Genomic DNA, 20,424 nt, shown 5'->3' with positions numbered 1-20,424 from the left:
ATTAAATCCTTGCTCTGCTTCAAAATTGGGGGAAGAATCCTCATTGTTATGGAAGGAAAACAGAGGATCTTTGGCCTATAACCTAAAGGTCCCATAGATCCATGTCCTTGAGTAAATCATTAAATCATAATATTAACTTTCCTCAACTAATCAAGGGGAAAATATCACTTATGGGCTCTGACAATATCTCATTTCCTCATAAAGAAGCCTCCAGTATGCAGTGAATAGATGCTTTCCAGAAGGGAATAAAAATCTCTGATACAGCCCTAACCGGTTTGGCTCAGTGGATAGAGCGTCGGCCTGTGAACTGAAGGGTCCCAGGTTCAATTCCGGTCAAGGGCATGTACCTCGGCTGCGGGCACATCCCCAGTGGGGAGTGTGTAGGAGGCAGCTGATTGATGTTTCTCTCTCATCAATGTTTCTAACTGTCTATTCCTCTCCACTCCTCTCTGTAAAAAATCAATAAAACATATTAAAAAAAAAAATCTCTGATACAGCCCTGACCAGTTTGGCTCAGTGGATAGAGCATTGGCCTGCGGACTGAAAGGTCCCAGGTTTGATTCCAGTCAAGGGCACATGCCTGTGTTGCGGGCTCAATCCCCAGTAGGGGGCGTGCAGGAGGCAGCCAATTCATGATTCTCATCATTGATGTTTCTATCTCTCTCTTCCTCTCCCTTCCTCTCTGAAATCAATAAAAATATTTTTAAAAAATCTCTGATACAGGCATTAGATCTTTAATTAAATAAAATGGTACTGTACTCATGAAATGACCAACATGTTATTTTACTTTGAGTTGGTCCCCCAAATATATAAGGCCTACATATGTTGCTTATAGAACTCTGTATATACTAATATTAATTAGTTATCCATTGGCAACATAGCTCTTCAAAACAAGCATCAGGTAAAATAAAGTCTATGAGAAATATTCTGAATTTTACAGAAATAATGTGAGTCTGTGCATAGAAAGGTTAGTCCTTAGCCATTTGCTTCCAGATATACTAACATATTTTTAAGAGCTTGTTTGGAGGTTCTAGCAGGGGAGCACAGCTACTCGTATACCCTTGACCGAAGACCGGTCCTCTCCTCTGGGGTGAAGGCGCAGCTTCGGGAGGGACGCACATGAATCGGTGAGGGAGAAGGGGGACACCCGCCTAACCAGCCAGATCAGCCTAATCAACCCTAGTGATCAATGGGGTGACAGATGTCACAGCCAGATCGCCCTCACATCCAACTAACATATTTTTATATGCATACTTTAAAATTTGAAATAACTGACATTATAAAAAATCAGTGATATTGATGTTGTGCCATTTCACATTTGAACCAGGCCTTTCCATCCGCTCATCATGCCCCAAAGCTGACCACTCACTGTTTGCTGCACTGAATCCATCGGTCTCCGTCCTTCCCACAGTTTCCCTTCTCCGTGCCTTCTGTGTTCAGCTTTTCATAGCAGAACTTGTCAGACCCCGAAGCCTCTTTTGGAGATGAGCAAGGGAAGATTTATTTTAGTTCTCTTCGTTATTTATAACCAGTTGTGTGCTGGTAAACATTTGACAACTGATTCTCCAAAAAATACAAATAAAAAAATTCTCATTTGTAGCATTTACCAGCTTCCATGGTGTAAATACCATTATGTAAATTTCCATGGTGTGACACATGGCTAATTTCAAGGTCTCAGTGTGATGTCAACTGGCTTCTAAAAGTCCTGGAATTTTAACAGTTGGCTCTCACAAGCTAATGCAAGACAGCTCCAACACACCGCTACTTTTAACTTGAGAAACAAATGTATTCCCAATTCTTGCTGGCAGGTTTGAAGGGAGGAAGTAGGAATGATCATCAGCAGAAATTAGTGAAGTGACACATAGAAAACATATAAACGCACTTAGTCTTGCTTTATATTAATATTAGGAGATACCACAAAGTCTTAGCCAACTGAAATTTTACCTTGAAAATCAGATTTTAACATTTAAACCTTTTTTTTTAAAAGAAATATGCCTCTATTATCTTTCCTCTGTCAAAACTGAAGCCCCAAAAGTATTTCTTCCAGTTAGATGATATTTGCCAAACACTGGAAGCACTGTGCAAGGCCTCTATCCCCCTTTTGTGTGCTTTCTGTATCTTTGGGGGTGACCAGCCTCAGCCAGCTGAGCAGACCCTTTTCTCTCTCCTCTGGTCTGGCCCTCATTACGCAAAGTTCACTGGGAGGCGCTGCAAATGTCAGGACAGTATCACGTGTATTAAGAGGCAGGGAACGTGCCGAGAATCATGACCATGTACCCGAATCTCTATCTGTCTGCACTTTGGGCAGCACCTGCATTTCTTCAGTTCACACTAAGGATAGAAAATTACAGAATTTAAAAAACAAGGGCTGGAACTTTCCTCGGGTAAAAGAACAGACGGCCAAGTTTGGTGGGGGATAAATGTTAAATCCAAGATACAAAGTAAGTTATGCAAGTGTCTGGGTAACGACGTGACCCCTGCACTCAACCCGGTCTCTGCATGGACATACTGTCCCTTCTCTTCCCGCCACGAGCACTGAATGGCGCTTTCGGGTTCTCATGACAAGCCCCCAACTGCAGCAGACGTTCCTGTGGTTCTGTGACTAAGATTCACAGTTCTCTTTATTTCACCCTTTTCTAGATTTCTTTAAAACCTCACTCCAAGCTACACATCTCTCTCAGCAAGGCAGGCAGAGAAGGACAATGTGAAGAGAAACCTGTGTGAGCATCAACAGGAAAACGCAACCTACTTGTTCCCCAGATGTACTGACATTGGTTGTCCCGGGTCTTGCACTCCCCACTGTAGCAGCGACCCTGAGGACAAGAACACACACCTTATGAGGCACACGGAGCCAGGTCTGTTTCCCCCCAAATTTTCACAGTGAAAATGAGAAGCACACACATCTTCAGACAAGCAGAAGAATAACAGATAGCTAAAATCTATAACTAAGAACAGACCTCATAGTACAATCTAATCTTTAAATCTAATCATCTAAAATAAAAAACTTTATGGTAAACAGCAATTGCTAAATTTCTTTGGATGATACCAAGATGATTTTTAGCTTCTTTTGTTTGTGAATAGTTAGGTTATAACATGGCTTTGGGGCGGGGGGCGGGGGGCACGTTATAACAGATTGCCATATTTTTTCCAAAATAAACAGACTGGTATTGAAGATAGTCACAACTCAATAAATTGGATTCCTAATTCTTGCCCTTAATCTCGACAATTTGTCATCAGAGTTAAATATAATACAGTTAGTATTTGGTACGACACAAAGCAACTCCGGATCAGAGGACCACTATAATAATTTATTATTGTTTGAGTTGTAATCTCCTTTCAAACTTGTATTTATTTAAAAAACAACAAAACAAACTAATCTTTTTAAATTTAACACTTAAAATGTATAGCCCAGCATACCTGATTTTGATTGCATGCATATCCATCTTGTTTATGAAGATTTGGTGGGCACTAAAAAATATAATCTTTTTAGTTAATGCTCATCATGTTAAGTTCTTTCAGGTTATGTGCACAATATGTAAAAACATCAAAAAAATCAAGCATGGTGAACATATAATTGGAAAAGCTTAAAAAAATATGACTAACTCCTTAAGTAGATTATCCAAATTAATTCTCCCATTATTGGTAAAAATAAATAAATTAGGTCCACGCAGTGGGTGTTTTTTTTTGTTTCTCTGTTTTCCACGAAATAGACTAGAATAATAACTTACATTCACTTGCCTACAGAGTGAAAAGTAGAAGGGATTAAAATGGACAATGACAGGATATGAGTCATTTTGTGATGTAGGAGTGGACACATTCAGGAACTAATTTACAGACTGGCTCAGCTCTGTGAAAAATGTCAAATCTATATCTGACACCCACGACGCTCACCTCGAGGCCACATTATTAAAAAAGAAAAAAAATATCCTGCCTTTCAGCTCAGTGTAAGTGACGAATCTCCATTACATTTCTGACCTCTCGAACCACAGCCCTGTTACTAGAACAATCCTGATGTGATGGAAATTTCTTTTTTCAGGTCTATCTATCAAATAATTATTTTAAAGTACACTTCATTTTTCACCCCAAATTACCCTGAATACATTAAGTTGAAGTGTTTACCACATGTAAGAGAGATAAAAAAAAATTCAATTCAAAGCCTCCACCACAGTGTTCAAAGCAAATATGAAAAGGAAAAGAAAAAAAAATACACAGGTGTGGCAAGTGAGTAAGAAACACAGCAGTATGCACCGAGACCTCCCTTGGTGTTCTGTCACCTCCTCAGTAAAGGACAGTCGCACTCTTTCAATTATTCAGGCCTCAAATAATTGGAGGCATCCTCTACTTCACTTTTCCTAGTCCATCAAAAAATCCCCATAGCCCTACCTTCAAAATGTCATTACTGCCTGACCACTTTTCTCCATCTCCACTGGAAAACGCCTGGTCCATCCCTTCACCATCTCTCACTTGGATTATGCAACAGTCTCCAACCAATTCCCCTCCTCGCCTTGTAGTCTATACAGCTACCAGAGTGTCCCTTGAAAAAACGTGAACCAGACCGTGTCACCTCTCTGCTCAGTGGCTTTCCAACTTACTCATGGCTTTCCAAGTTCAGCATGATCTGCTCCTATGCTGCACTGGCCCCATCGTCTCCCTGACCTCATTTCTACTCTCTGCCACGACTGATCTCACACCACGTGAAGGTGCCGGGCATCCTGCCACCCTGTGGCCTTTGCCCTGGCTCTTCCTTCCCTTGCCCACCACCCACTCCTGCCCCCAATTTCTGCATGGCTTGCTCTTTCATCTTCTTTAGGGCTTTGCTCAAGTATCAGCATCTCAGAGAAGCCTTCCCTGACCATGCTCTTCAGAACTGTAGCCCCTCCCAGGCTGGCATTCTCTGCTCCCCATTCCCTCTTTGGTTTTGTTTTTCGTCTCCATCGTATTTATTAGCAACTGACTATTCATATACAGCAGGTCCCCGAATAACGTTGTTTTGTTATAACATTGATGAGAAAGAAAACTAAAAACTGATTCCCAGCCAGGGCCACTGTCTGTGTGGACTTAGCAGGTTCTGCCTGTGTCTGCATGAGCTTTCTCCAGGGATACCGGTTTCTTCCCACATCCCAAAGATGTGCACATGGGTGATGGGCCTAAGATGTGCACATGGGTTTCTTCCCATATCCCAGCGATGTGTCCCCGTGTGAGTGAGTGTGGGTGGATGTGAGTGTGCCCCAAATGGGAGAGTGTCCCACCCAGAAGAGTTCTCACTTTGCATGACCAGGGTTGGAACAGTCTCTGGGCAACCATGACCTTGAACTGCAATAAGTGGGTTGGAAAAGAATGATCTGACTTACTTTTGTTCATCTTTCTTAAATATCTGTATAGCTCACATTTATTTTAATGTTTAACATAATAAGTGTTTGGGGTCCTTAAAAGTTTGCTGATGTTTCTTTCTCTTTTTTAATAGCAAAGGTGGAAATTTATTGAAGAACAAGTACAGACTCCCACGGGGGGAGAGGGAAAGAGTCTGCTGATGTTTCTGTGACAAGAAAAGGGCCACAGGAACTTAGCTCTTGTTCATACCATTTAGCCTCTGGTAAACTTGGTTGTTAGACATCCTTACACTTAAAGTCACAGTTTCCAAGAACCTATCGACGATGTTAGGCGAGGACTTACTGTATTTTACTTATTTGTATGTCTATTGTCCTATCCTAATGAGAGCTCCATGAAGACACGGATTTTGTGTTTTGTTCCCTGCTGCCTCCCTGGTGCCTAGAACAAAACTGGGCTCAATTATTATTGAGTAGATGCTCAATCACAATTGGCTGACTGGGAAAACAAATGAACAGCCATACAGATACAATTAAGTTATTCTATTCTGTACATATCAAGCTGTTTGTCAAGTTCACTACAGAAAGCTAACAGAACTAATTTAGAATTGCTAAGAAGCAGTAACTTATTAAGGAACACGTTGAGATCAAGTGCTTGGATTCTACATCTTTCTACAGATTATCTGACTCTTATATTAGCTTTTATTCACCACAGCTTTTCATTCAACCTGATGGTGACTATTCAAAGGATATAATTACCAGCCCCCAAACCTGGCATACTGGGCCAACTACACAAAAAACAGAGATCCCTGTGGTCTCTTTCATTCATCCAAATCCACTCAAAACACAGTCATTATCGTATTAATCAAGTAACATTAATTATTCACTTACTTCAAGACAAATACAACCACACTGAGCAAAAATGAAAAAGAAATGCCGCTACCATAATAGGCACATCGGGGTCTAAAATTAATTTGTCATATTTGTGATGTTTCAATAGGAAAGAACTCACAGAATTCTTTACTAATGAAAAAAAAAATGCTTTACTTCACCTAATTATAAGCTGTCATAGCTACATGCAAGAAGATTTCCAATCAATTTATGTTCAGTTTAAGCTAATAAAAGCCAGTTGCTTATCGTTGAAACGTTTAACAAGGGAAATTATGGAATGTTTTATGGTCTCTGGAGACATTTAAAGCAGAAGAACCATAAATCTGTGTACTTTATGCTGCCCATGCAGTAATACGCCTTTGGTACCGCTCTGGTCTCTAAAGGCCATGCCAGCCCCAACCTTTATGCTGTACAAGAGGGTCCACTTGAGGCAGACATCAACAGCGCAGTGGCCGTTAAATGGGCTTATTTTAAATTGTGTTCTACTACCCATTTGGATGACCTACTTCATGGTCAACACATTTCCCACATCTTCCTAAAACATATTTGTCATCTCATCCAGTATTGTTTGCCAAGGAGTTCTCTCAGTATTGTTTATTCTGTTATAAATTGTGAACTTAGAAGGCAGCTCAGGCCTTGGCTGGGTGCTCAGGTGGTTGGAGCGTCATTCTGATACACCAAGGTTGCGGATTTGATCCCCAGTCAGGGCACATACAAGAATCAACCAATGAATGCATACGTGGAATAACAAATCAGTCTCTCCCTCTTTCTCTTCCTCTCTCTCTCTCTAAACTCAATAAATAAATATAAATGAAAGTAGCTCAAAGGCATCAGTTAATGCTAATATCAAAATTAAGCAAAAGCATACTATGAGATAAAAGAGATAAAGTCATAATGTTGCCTACAATACTGATTCGCAGAGATGCAGAAATTCTCAGAGGTCACCATTTCTTAATCATTATTAATATCAATTAAATTCAAAGTTTTTTGCCTCTTACAAAGCCAAAGAATTTGAAGGCATTTAACTCTTTTTCCTCAGTGATCTATTTCAGGTTCATTCTGGTCATATAAAGAAATTACTAGTAATAGAACATGTTATTCTAATATGCCACTGAGAAATTAACAGTACAGTTTTTACCTTAGATAAATGAGATTAAAAAGAACATTTTAAAAAATTTAGACAATAAAATATTCAGTTGACCACAGAGCCCTTATTATAAAAGCCTTATTTCTGGTAAATTCTATGGCAATTCAGGAATTTAAAGTTGAAATGGAAAAAAACATACTTCTAAAAGAGCTAAATACAATATAATACAGACCCAAAGCAATATATGATGGGTATAAAAATAATATTACCCTATAAAACTAAAAATATAACACAGTGGAACAGTAATTCATGAATGTCAGTACACTTGCCATGAAACATAGAGTCCAGAATTCTTATACTTTGCCACTATATTATAAGAAAATTACAAAGAATCCGATTTACAATTTTAAATATAAGAAAGAGATACAGCCCGGCCAGTCCAATGTTTCTCTCTCAGCACTGACGTTTCTATCTCCCTCTCCGTCTCCCTTCCTCTCTGAAATCAATAAAAATATACAAGGGGGAAAAAAGAGATGCACAGAAAAATCATAAAAGAACAGCCTGAACACATTTCAAGTGTACCATATCCTTACAAGGGTCCATTTGGTTGGAGTCTCATGATAGATATCGAGAACTTTCAAAGAGATCAATTAGGAACCTTTGTTTCCCTCTCCTCCAGTCCTTTCAGTGAAGGAAATTCAGTGTAACTCCATCCACTCTCTGCTCTTTATTCACTTCTTCCCCAGCAGGTAGAGTGGTTGACTGGTTGATAAACTAGAGGGGAATAATTGGGCATTCTGGCTCAGTTCTGCCATTCTCTCTTGCCTACTCACATAAATCATACTCTCTCTACATGACATGTAAGGCAAGGCCAGGCTCTGCAGGGAGAGGCCACTCCAGACCCAATTTTCTCAATTACCTGTTCTACAGCCTGAACCTGGGATCTATAAAGAGGCCCATTTAGCCTCACACTAAGCTATGACTTTTATCTTGGCCATTTTCAATAACAAAAATTATATTCTGGCCTCCATCTGTACTCTATTTATTGGTAGCTCCTTGGATAGCACAAAACCTGGCAATAGGTAACTCTACTCCTAGAAACTTACCCTAATTAGCTAACTCCCAACAAGAAAACAGTCTTAAAAATGCATAAAGGTATTCACTGTCATATTAATTATAATTCTAAAAAGTTGCTAAAAATCTATAAAAATCCACCACTGGATACAGAAATCAACTAATACACATGACAGGCTCTCATGCAATCATAAAAAGGATTTTTATGTAATAACTATGTCATGGTGTGGGAAAATGCTTTTAAGTGATGTCAGAATGAGTATGAAGGCCCAGTGAAATCTAGAGTTCTTACCAAGTTCCTACCTGTCCTGATTCCTGGCTTCCTCTCTGACTGTTCCCATGCATATCCTCTCTTTCATTCCTTTTCTTGAAGAAGCCAAGCTCCTGTACCTGCTGCTTTCTGCCAAGCTCCTTCTTAGCTGTTTCTACTTAAATGCCTGCCCCTCCAAGAAAATATACCTGACCACTCCACCTAAAACCCCCACTCCCTCGGTTTTTGCACATCGCCTTATTTTGTGCTTAGCTCTTACCACCGCTGGTATTTTTGTTCACTCGCTGGCCTTTCTCCACCAAGCAGAATGTGAGCTCCAGAAGAGCAAGCACTTGTCCACTGTGACCCCTCTCACATCCCAACTTTTACAGTGGTGCTTGCCATATAGTAGGTGCTCAAAAAATGTTCATATGAATGACAAATAAAGACTTGGAATAACATAACATAAAAGTTTAAACGCATACAAATTACATAAAGAAGGAATGCTACAAGTCAACATTAATTATATGTTATAATAATTTTAATGTGAGACGATCACGCCAGAGCACATCGGCCACGCCACCAGACAGGTACAGGGCGGAGAGGGCAGGACTCCTGCTCCCAGTCCCGCTTCCCCCAGAGCAGGGCTGCTTGCTTCCTGCTTTCTATCTTGGACTCCCATCCAAAATTTTGTGGGGTTTTTTTTTTTTTAAAAAAAAGGGGTTTGTGGCTTAAAAATGTTTGTAAACAGTACATTAGTGCTTCATTAGTGTTTTCGATGTGGGGACCAAGAAAGAAGAATCAATTAGTTGGGTATAAACCATATAAAGGGAACTAATTATGAAAAGGAAACTTGGAAGAAAAAGAGATTCCTAAAATAAAGGCAGGCTGGAAAACTACTAGAAAACAAAACAAAGGAGCCAAAGCATATTCACACATGTAATCCAAATGGAAAGCTTTAAAATGTGCATTTACACGTAAAATGTATTACCTAAACCTCAGTTTGCCATACCTGGCCCGAGTCCCCAGTACAGTACTCGGTAATATCACACCCATTCACAGCATCCCGACATTCGTATCCTCTTGGCTGAAACTGCAAATTGAAACCCAATGTTAGGAAATAGTATTAATTAACCTTTCTTAGAGTTAGCATTCTGATGTTCACCAGTAATTCTGGTACTCTCTCACAACCATCACCAAACTCTTTGTATGAATTAGCCAGGTAGTTGCAGAATGAAGGCAAGGCCCAGTTCTCACTCTTTGTAGTAAATATGAATCATTAACCAAGACAGTAAATGTTTGGATTCAAAACCCACTGTCTCAGAGTATTATTTTTAAAAAACAAGGTAATGGCAACTATGTAAAGAAGAAACACTGGTGTGGCTAGAGACAAAAGAGTGACAAAACACTAAAATACAAACATTTAAGATTTCTCTGGAGGTTTACGTATCCACCCAATGTTTACTAATTAACTTTATGAACCTGGATGTTAATCTTGCTTTAACTAAATATATACAATCAAATGTCAATGGTTCCCTTCAGTAACACCAGTGGATGCCTACTGTATACAAGGCATTTGGTTGGTCTGATTGGGGATAAGTAAAAGATTAAGGAATTACCTTCAAGCAACTTATAACCTGGTAGGGGACATAAAGTGAGTATAAACTAAGCTGGAATCTTCTAGAATACCGTATGTATAATGTGGGGAGCCGCCATAGGGTTAAACCTCGGCCTGACCTGTTGGCAAAGTCACAAACAAGTCCCAGCTTAGAGGGCATAGTCCTCTTAAGCCTAATTAGGCTTCACCTAATAACGCTCCCTAGATCTTATCTGGGAAGCTAATGGGCTGAGGGAAGTGCAGCAAGAGCAAGAACAAAAACAAGTGAAACTCACAAACAGTGTAAACAAGTGAAACTCACAAGAACAGTGTAACTTTGGTAACCACTACCTTGTTTACCTCTGACTATAAAATAAAGGCTCAGTTTGCCTCAAGATCTTTCTCTGTGGCCTCAGCCAGGCACAGGAAGATCCACGGAGACTGAAGAGAGCTAGAGAGTTCTGAACACTGTCTCCGTGTAAAACATTCTTTGCCGACTCCATCCACACCTCTGGGAACCCCTGGACCGCTGGGGCTGGACCCCGGCAGTATAATACCCATTAATATTGAATAAAATGATCAAGTTATGTAATTCTATAGGTAAAAGGAATATTAGAGGTTTTTATAGATGAGAAAAGAAAATATTTTTTTAAAGGACTTTTTAAAAGTTAACTGGTCTCTATAGGTAGAAGTAACTATGTGTCTACACACATAATAGGCATACATTCATACATGACTTCCTTATCTAGCTTTTTTGCCTTGGTAGGGGGTTTAAAAAGCCAAGTGTAAAACTATGAGCACTAGCTTTTATGCTCAGAGTCTAAAATAAAAAGACCACAGGAACTGTCCCTCTTCCTATTCAACCATCTAACCTGGTTTTCATCTGCGTTAACAGGGCAACTCTTAATGTTTATTTTAGAAGGACTACATTTTTTAAATGTATACATTGAGATATTTGGCCCATATGTCAATGAAAAGCATGATGAAGCTGTCAGGAAACTCACCAGACATGAGGTATTGTTGCAGCAGGGCCCATCGCTGCAATGGGCCCCATTGGAGAGCGAGCACTTCTTACAGCACAAACCATAGCATTCCTAGAAAAAGCACTTCACGTGAGAAAGTCAGGACGCTTTCCCACTGGTCCATTCAACATTCTCTCCACATATGACTTAGGCATAATCCAGACGAGGGGATTCAGACAATAGTAAGCAAATACTTCAGGAAAGAATTAATCACTTGGACAATGACAGAGTCCTTCCTGCCATATATCTCAACAAAGCATGATCTTCTATGAAAGGGCTTCTCTGCCAAAATGTTACCTTATTCCTTAGCGGGCATCCCACCCTTGGCTAGCTCTATTACATTCTGAATACTCAATCTAGTTTTATAAAGTCAAAAATAATACACAACGCAGAAAGACTGTTTCGTGATTTGGTAAAACCTGTCTGGGGTAACTGTGAACTATGAATTTTTAAGAGGTAGGGAATTTGATTAGAAGGATCCACGAGGTTTTCTCAGACAGGGCCATAAGGACATGATTAATTCTAATGCTGTGTCTGAGCTGGGATTAAGCATTGATGAGCAAGATCAGAAAGAAAGGCAGCGAGACCACAGGGAATGATATTGCAGGCGTCTCACTAATGCTATTCGTGTTTGCTCTGCGTAGGTGCTGTGCTGAAGGTAAAAAAGAACTCTTATACCTACCACATGGAAACCACAATCACATTCCTCCCCAGCTTCTACGTATCCATTTCCACATTCTGTGGGCTCAAATAGCTGAGGCCATTAGGGAGAGAAAGGAAAAACATTTTAATTTATCACAGAAAATCAGCGCACCAATCAGGCCACATATATGGCCCTTCAATCAGCTATCCCGTGATATTCTTTTGTGATCTGTTGCAATGGCATCTTATAAATGATGTCTGTGTGGGAAATACTGTTCACTTATTAATAATACTTATAAAACCCATGTTTTATTTTTTAAATATATTTTTATTGATTTCAGAGAGGAAGGGAGACGGAGAGGGAGAGGGAAACATCAATGATGAGAGAGAATCATTGATCGGCTGCCTGCTGCACACCCCCTACTGGGGATCAACCCCACAACCGGGGCACTGGGGACCCTTCAGTCCGCAGACCGAAGCTCTATCCACTGAGCCAAACCGGTAGGGCTAAAACCCATGTTTTAAATGGGGCAATATCTCTTGGAGGATTTTATGGTGGTGGGCTCCAGAGGTGACCTCCATCATCACAGTTACTTTTTATGGAGATAAGCTGTCAACAAGAATGGATCACTTCTCATATTTGCTAACGGAGCTAAGGTGCATTGCTAAGAAGGCTCATATATCTAATTTGCTGACTTATCTCAAGCCAGCTAAGAAGACATCAAAATTATCAAAAGGATAAAAAGTGTTTCAGTCTAGCCAAACGTGATATACACAATCAAGCAAACACAAATACGCTTAGAATAAAATGTGGCTGGAAATCCACTCCCATCATTCTCATTGAAAAGAAATCCACACTGCCTGAAGCATATTAAGTACATACGCAGACATAGACATGGATGTACAGAAATCTCTCGGTCCTTCCAGGAGCAATGAAGCGTCAAATGTCTACAGTAAACCACCCTCTGAGGCCATGGACTTGCTCACCAGATAAACACTATTGCAACCAACTGGGGAGGCAGTTGATTGTTTATGGGAACCATTCCTACTTCCCTTAACCTGGGCAAGATTTCTCTGTGCATGTCCAGCACACCCCAACCCAAATCTCAGAGCCATGAGTAGGAGAGGGAGAAAGAGACTCCTTCCCCACCAACATCACACACCCAAGCCAGGGGTGGCTTCCACTGAGTCCACCTGAGAAAGATCTGATCCCCCTTCCACTTCCAGGAAGGAGAACTATTATAAGAAACGGGGAAAATTTCCAGGAGACTTGGGTGGGACTCCCCAGCGGGCAAGTCCAATGAATGAAATCAACAGTCCTAATGCCTGCGGTATTTTGATCAGCAAGCAGCAGAAAATGGAAAAGGGAAGGGCAGACCGGAACATGTAACCTTAGGACTCTCCTCTTGAGACAGGTCACTGTGGCACAGCACATGGGAAACATGGCCTTGGGAAGGTTCCCACGGCACAGAAAAGGTGCACACAGGCCATGTAAAAACACATAAAACATGCATCCGTACAGTCATTGGCTGAAAACACTTGGACAGAGTCAGTTCTTTGTTACATACATAAAAACACTGGAATCCAAAGGGGCTTTTTACAAAACACGCTAATATGCCGTTTTCAGCGAAAAACAATTTCATATTTACTAACTTTTAAAATTAAAGGTAGATGGTTACTTTTAAGTTTCCAGCTTACTGGAATCATTTTCTTTCCACTCACAGGCAATGTCAGACATCTAGTGATGGATCCTTATACACACACTCAAAATCTTAACCTTTCCCAACAACTCAGTGTTGTTGCCTCACGTGTGATGCTTATAATTAGTTGGTGAGCTGCAAGGCAGGTAAAATTGGCCACATGCATTGCATTCAAAATACCAGTTGCTCACATTAATTCATCATTACTCATTGCATCCATTTTATACACTCTGGAGTTGTCAGGTTTCTGTTGCATTGAGATGAATGTCATAAAAGGCAGGCAGCCAAGTTTTAATGATGCAAGTTCACTTTAAAATTCCTATTTCTTTTTCTGCAGCCTTACTTAGATTCTATACAAATGTCAAGGCATCAAACTACCATCCCCTGGCTATAGCAGTATCACTTAATTATGGGGATAGGAATAAATTATTCTGTCAGTTACCCACATTAGTACTGATTTTTTTTTAAAGGCTAACATGATTTCACTGCTCTCTCAATTTGCAGAGTGTTAAACACTTTGTATAGCAATGGACTTGTTTTGACTTAAAGGAAATATGAAATGTGCAATGTTAGAATGTCTATACCATCTGCTAATTAGCACCAACCCTGTCTTTTTGTCTGTTGAGCAACTTTTTCCAAACATATTACTATATGTCTGTAGTCCCATACCAAAAGCTTTATATCTGGTGAATTTGAGGATTCTGGCTTTTCTGGATTTTAGAAAAGTATGATGCATTTACCATGTTCCATGTAATAACCCTGAGGGGCCTGTTGGATGCCCTATAATCAAACACATTAATATTTCCACAGCAAGAACAAATGTTCACACTATGAGGGATAAAGATTTTCAGTTCAGGACAAGTGTCACTGTCCATTGTGTCTTCTGCAAACTAATAAAAACGCTTCCAGTTTTCAGAGCTTTTGAATGAAGGAATCTGTGGATAAGGGATTATGACACTGTATATATGAACTTCAATGAAATGTCAATTGACAATGTGGACCTTCCCAAGTAAAGAGACTGTGTAACATAACATATATGTGTTAATGGGATCCATAAATACTTGGCCCATATTTTTGCTCTCTGATATTAGAAATGCTTCTTTTCTGGGAGAACAGACTATGAGAGAGAGGAAGGAAGGAAGGAAAGAAGGAAGGGAGGGAGGGAGAGAGGAAGGGAGGGGAAGAAAGGCCCAGCTGGTGTGGTTCAGTGGTTGAGCACTGACCCATGGACCAGAGGTCCTCGGTTTGACTCGATCTGACCCCAATAGAGGGCTGTTCAGGAGACAGCCAATCCATGTGTCTCTCTCATTGATGTTTCTGTCTCTCTATCCTTCTCCCTTCCTTTCCTCTCTCTGAATATCAATAAAAATATATTTTAAAAAAAGAAAGATAGGATGGATGGAAGGATGGAGGGAGGAGAGGAGGGGATGGGAAGGGAAGGAAGAAGAGGGGAAGGGAAAGGGAAGGGAAGGGGAGGGGAGGAGAGGGGAGGAGAGGGCCAAGACATTAGTTATACCCCTAGAGAGAATGTTAAGGCCAAATGCAATTTTTGTCAGAGAAATGTTAAAGCAATATATCTTAATGTAATCCACTACTTCTTAGTAGCAGAGTAAAATCCCTAACCTGAAATTTCAAATATATTTTAATTAAAAGATTGTTTCAGGGAGAGGGTTGGGAGAGGGTGCAGCAGCTAGTGCTAAAAAACAGATTCAGAACAGTAAAATTATAGTTCATTTAAACAGGTCTCACTCTTCAACATGAGAAAGCCTTTGGTAAGTAAATATTAACTTATTGACAACAACCCTGCTTTCCAAGACAAGTGATACTTGGCGCTATTCCACTGTGTGTGTGTGTGTGTGTGTGTGTGTGTGTGTGTGTGTGTGTGTGAGAGAGAGAGAGAGAGAGAGAGAATATTATACTTCCTAAGTTACTAACCTTCGTTGGCCTGTTGAAAAGGCAGGCTCCACCCCCTCTCTGCAAAAAGTCTCTATATTCCAAAATGCTGCACTTTGAGAATTTTCTGGAATGGGATACCCTGAGGAAATAAAGAATCAATTATGTAAATAACTTCCCAAAAGAAGTCATCGGAGAAGAAAATTAAAACCCTGGATTTAGAACAAAATGTTCACTCTGGACTCAGATGATTCTACACAAATTTTGACAAGATTCTTATGTTCAAATCGGCAAAGTATGTGTGATCGAGTTTATAAAAATAACCTGGGGGCTAGGGGACAACCTCCTCAGCATCCAAGCTTTTTCATGCCTGGCTTTCAAAGACTTTTTGAAAAGCTCATCACACAACTTTTTCATTAAGCCTGTATTTTAACATGTGGTCATTTTTATTTGCTCTGTCTCAATAAAGGTAGGCACTCTTTTGCCTCTGTCCTGAATAAAAAGACCTCAGGAACCCACTGGATTTTTTTTTTTTGAGGAGGGAGTTGTAAAGGTCAATTATTAATGATTGTATAATGCAAGCTTCCACAAAACAATTCCGGTGAACAAGAAAACCCTAAAAGAATGTATTAGGCCATATATATCTGTGTGTACATGCATATATGCTTTTAGTGTACACACACACACACAATACAAACAGAATTAGGGTAAGCTCCTGTGAATAATAGCTCCCTGTTCTCAATCACAAATACTATTATTAGGTGACATTCATGATTTAGTAGGATTACAATATGAGCTTCTCTATGATTTGATTAATCAAATTACTATCTCTATGTCTGTCAGTACATAGGGGAATGTTATACACATAGTCAAGGTTAAACTAAATCACGCACATTAATTCCTCGAGCATATTTGTAATAGGACTTGATTTGAAATTTGAAAGGCCACTTATGCCAGGAGGTAATCCAATAATTCTCTGTATCCTGATATATGAGGGCAGTGTATAGAAGGTGAAATCTGCCATTGTTGACAGTAATCTGTTACAAGAACTACACAGAAATATGTACTTGAAAAAATAAATATTAATGTCAGTTTTATCATATCCTATATGTAGTCTCAAAAAATTCATTTAAAGGGGATCAAATACATGGTGAATGAAGATGATTTGACTTTGGATGGTGGGCACACAATGCAATATGAAGATCATATATCATAAAAATTTATACTTGAAACTTATACATCTTATTAATAAATGTCACCCCAATGAACTTAATAAAAAGAAAAAAGTCATTTTGAAATTGGGAGTTTAGATACCGACCTATAGAACCAATATTATAAGTAGTGTTACTTTCCTATAGCAGTCCTCCAAAAAGCCTGCTTAAAAGCCATAATATTACTAAACTGTGGTTCAACAGCAAGGGGCTATGCCGTTTCTGTGTTCTAAAATAGCAGGCAGAATGGCTGGCTCCCCCTGCAAACCCTCAGGCTCACACTCCTGTCTGTCCTATGAGCTGAACTCCTGGTGGGAGAATAAGGAAAGGTCTCTGTCCAAACAGCTCAGGTTTCTGGCAACTGGGGCGCTTAGGGATGGGTGTAGCACTAGAAATGGCCGATGTGTTGAGCAGATGTCGGGAATGGGGCCAAGAAGTAGGAGGGGCACAAGGGTGAGAAACCTCTCCCATCTATAAGAAGATTCTAGCTTAGGGGCCTTGGGACAGAGGTTGCCCTGGGGGAAGGGTCCCTGGGAAAGAGGACAATGTTCCCAGGCCTCGGTGCACAGAAGCAATGGCAGCTCTGGGACAGACAGGAGGTAGGTGAGGAAATGTTCAAATGTCTATCAGTAGAAGACTACCTAATTTAGACACGATCTGTCTTAATAATAAAAAAAATTATTGGTTATATAAGCAGTACAGTATAATTTTTATTACAGCAACATATCTATTGGTGAGTTCCTTAAGATATAAATTGATGACTAAATTGGTTTTCACTGACTGCTTCAGGTAGACAACCAGCTTTTATTCTAAGTGTACTGAAAAATTAATATCTCTATTAAACTTAGAAGCATTTAATACTGTGCTATCTTTAAGGGTTAATAGACATAGAAGTAGTTACTATATCTTACACTGATCATCAACTTTAAATAAAAAATTAAAACATAAAGTAAATTAGTCCTTTCATTTTTAAAATATCAGATAATTAATTATTGAATTTATACTAAGTGCTTAGCTTAAAAGGCCAGTACCAAGAGATTGTGTATCTAATTATATGCAGCAATTCAGTGAAAGACATTCATCAAACGCACGTATATGAAAATTTACCCTGTTTCCTCCATTATGCAGCCTCCCCAGGATTCTGTGCAGTCACATTCTAGTCCAAAGAAACAAAGCAACAGAAGAAAAGAGAAACAACGAAAGTCACATCTGTCATTTGCATTACAGCTCTTCAATAATTTCTTAATTCTAATTCCACTCCTAGGTACAGACAGTGACGTCTCACAGAGCAAAATCGACTTCCTTTAAATCAATACGTCTTCATTCTTTCCAGAAGTAAAGGTCACCTCCTAACAGCCGGCAAGAAATACAATTGTGCCTCTCCTCATTATTGTAACTCAGATAACTCACTTAAATTCCTCGTTCCAATGTTGAATGAAAAGTACCCTGGTCTGGACCACAGAAAGCTGTGGTCCCAGTTCTCCTTGGTGAAAGGGTCCCATAGGGAAGCGACTTAGCATGTCTTGGGGTTCAGTGTTTCCACCTCTGAAATGGGGAAGGTGTCTCTCTGCTTAGATGCCAGGGTGGTCCTGGGGCTCACATGACGTGGTAACCTGTGAGCTCTCTGTCCACTGCACTGCTCTACGGCACAAATGCAATGAGCCATCATCGCTGTACTGCTCCCAGAGCATACTGGAAGTTAAAGAGTCCAATTTGCTATGGTCAGAACAGGGATCGGCCAGAGACCTGAAGAACGCTATGCTAAACGGTTTGGTAAGAGAGAGTCACCTAAAACAGACATGTAGATAATCATTTACATTAAATAACAATCATTAGCATAGATACCAAAGACTGACATATTGATATTGTGAAGGGCTATTTTTGTCACTTATTTTTCCCTATTCTCTTTTCTATCATAATTTTAAAGAAAGACTCCCAAATTGATTTTTTATCATCAAAAGCTCAAAACTAATAATTATCTAGCTAAACAAACAATTCACAAAGGAATTAAGAATTTTAGGAAGGAAGGAACTATGCCAGGCACTAATGAACACTATTTCTCACCCTATCCCATCATCCAACTCAGTACCACCTCTCAGCTGACCCCAGCACTGGCCTCTTCCTGGCTTCAGGGTTTTCAATTAAGGTGGGAAACCTGGTCCTACTCCTTTCTGGTTTTAAGGCATCTAAGCCAGCTGCTGAACTTTCTTTGGTGTGTACTGTTTTCTTAGGAAAGCAAATACTCTGAGCAAGATGTTGATAAATGAAAGTCTGGAGATAAGTGCCACTAAACTTAACATACCCATAATGTGATGCCCATCGAGAAGCTCCTGGATATTTACTTCAAGTTTCCATAATACCATGCATTCAGGACAATTATTTGATAGTAGTCAAAAAGTACCAAATGTACATGTTAAGGTACATTTCTATTCTTTCCTTCTTTGGGGAGGTTGGGGAGCGGGAATGTTTACGCCTGGTGTCTGATATTTTCACAGGGGAAGGAAACTTCCATTTCATTCCAAAGTAAGAGAATAATTTGAGCGAACACCTTGGTCTTTCCTTCCATGGGATTACATTATGTGAGTCCTGGGCACTTTTGCCTTCTACCACAAAATGTATTAGAAATTATATTTTATTATTGTGTTGGTATAAAGAGGAATATTATCCACAGTGGATTTTATTCTGATTTTTAAAGAAGTTAAAATTTTTCATGGACCCCTAACACTACTGTGGGCCTTAGACACTCTGCCACTGGAAACTCAGGTCTGCCTTTCCATCCACCTCTCATCTGGTCAACAACCAGAGGAACACCCCCCAGGCACTGGCTGCATTTTCCTCCCGGCTAGGATCTGTGGCTGTTTGCACTCCTCTCGGCCCTGCCTGCCCACTAGAGCATATCCTCTACCACCTGCCCCCAAGCTCACAAGGCCCTGCATCAGGACCTCCTGTCCGGGAGGCTTCTTCTCTATCGTTTCTTGCTAGGACTGGTGGATGAGTTTAATTAGAGGTAGGTAGGTAGTAGGTAAGTGGGGTTTGAGCTCCTTTTTGACTCTGGATCTAAGCTATTTCCTGATCCACCTGTACTCTTATTAAACTAGTGATGGAGCCCCCTGGGGCATCGTGTGTCCATACTAGGTGGTTAGAACCCAAAGGGTGAGGTGTCACCACCCCCAACACTTCACAGTATGAGAACGCTGATAATACTCTGAGAAAGTGAGTATGCTTCTGGGGACTTTGAAAAAAAGACATTTCTACAACCCAAACATAATAAGAATTACCTTGAGTTGCTCATCTTATCATTGTTTTAGAGGAAGGAGATATGCTACAATTAAACGACAATGACTTAGAAAAGAAGCATATGCATTTGTTAACTGGTCATGCATTACACAGACATGCAAGTGAGTGAGAAGGTCGGTGTACATACTTGGCTTTCTGCTAGAAGGTTCCCATTGGATTCCAAGGTTTTGAGCCAGGCTCTGCGATAATACTTGTGCCACTGCCATTGGAAGACCATACTGTTTTTCAGAGTTGAAAGTGTGTGGGAAACATTTGAGAGAGTGCACAAAACTAGTTATTATTTCTTCATCATCACCATGTAACATCTCAGTTCCCTAAGAGCCTCACAGCATCAGAAAGCAGCATCTGCTCCTTTATCACTTCTTCCTGGCAACTGAGCCCAGGAAGCAGAAAGCCTCTGTTACTACATGGCACCTCTCCAAACCTTATGCTC

At 40.1% G+C, this 20,424-nt stretch overlaps 1 protein-coding gene across 3 annotated transcripts in view; it reads right to left on the bottom strand.

Annotated features, from left to right (window-relative positions):
• ADAM23 (ADAM metallopeptidase domain 23) overlaps positions 1-20,424 on the bottom strand; it is a 152,971-nt gene that overhangs the window by 26,197 nt on the left and 106,350 nt on the right. For all 3 annotated transcript variants that reach the window (XM_059702900.1, XM_059702899.1, XM_059702898.1), the window contains exons 13-21: positions 20,119-20,209; positions 17,802-17,850; positions 15,526-15,625; positions 11,931-12,002; positions 11,231-11,320; positions 9,642-9,722; positions 3,418-3,468; positions 2,750-2,813; positions 1,370-1,475 (exon numbers count right to left, since the gene is read on the bottom strand). In XM_059702900.1, coding sequence (XP_059558883.1) covers positions 1,370-1,475; positions 2,750-2,813; positions 3,418-3,468; positions 9,642-9,722; positions 11,231-11,320; positions 11,931-12,002; positions 15,526-15,625; positions 17,802-17,850; positions 20,119-20,209 — 704 coding nt within the window. The remainder of the gene's footprint in view (positions 1-1,369; positions 1,476-2,749; positions 2,814-3,417; positions 3,469-9,641; positions 9,723-11,230; positions 11,321-11,930; positions 12,003-15,525; positions 15,626-17,801; positions 17,851-20,118; positions 20,210-20,424) is intronic.

The sequence above is a fragment of the Myotis daubentonii genome, chromosome 7 (genome assembly GCF_963259705.1).
Source record: "Myotis daubentonii chromosome 7, mMyoDau2.1, whole genome shotgun sequence".
NCBI classification, from domain to species: Eukaryota; Metazoa; Chordata; class Mammalia; order Chiroptera; family Vespertilionidae; genus Myotis; species Myotis daubentonii.
The sequence above is the reverse complement of the archived record's forward strand: the minus strand, read 5'-3'. Positions and strand labels throughout refer to the sequence as shown.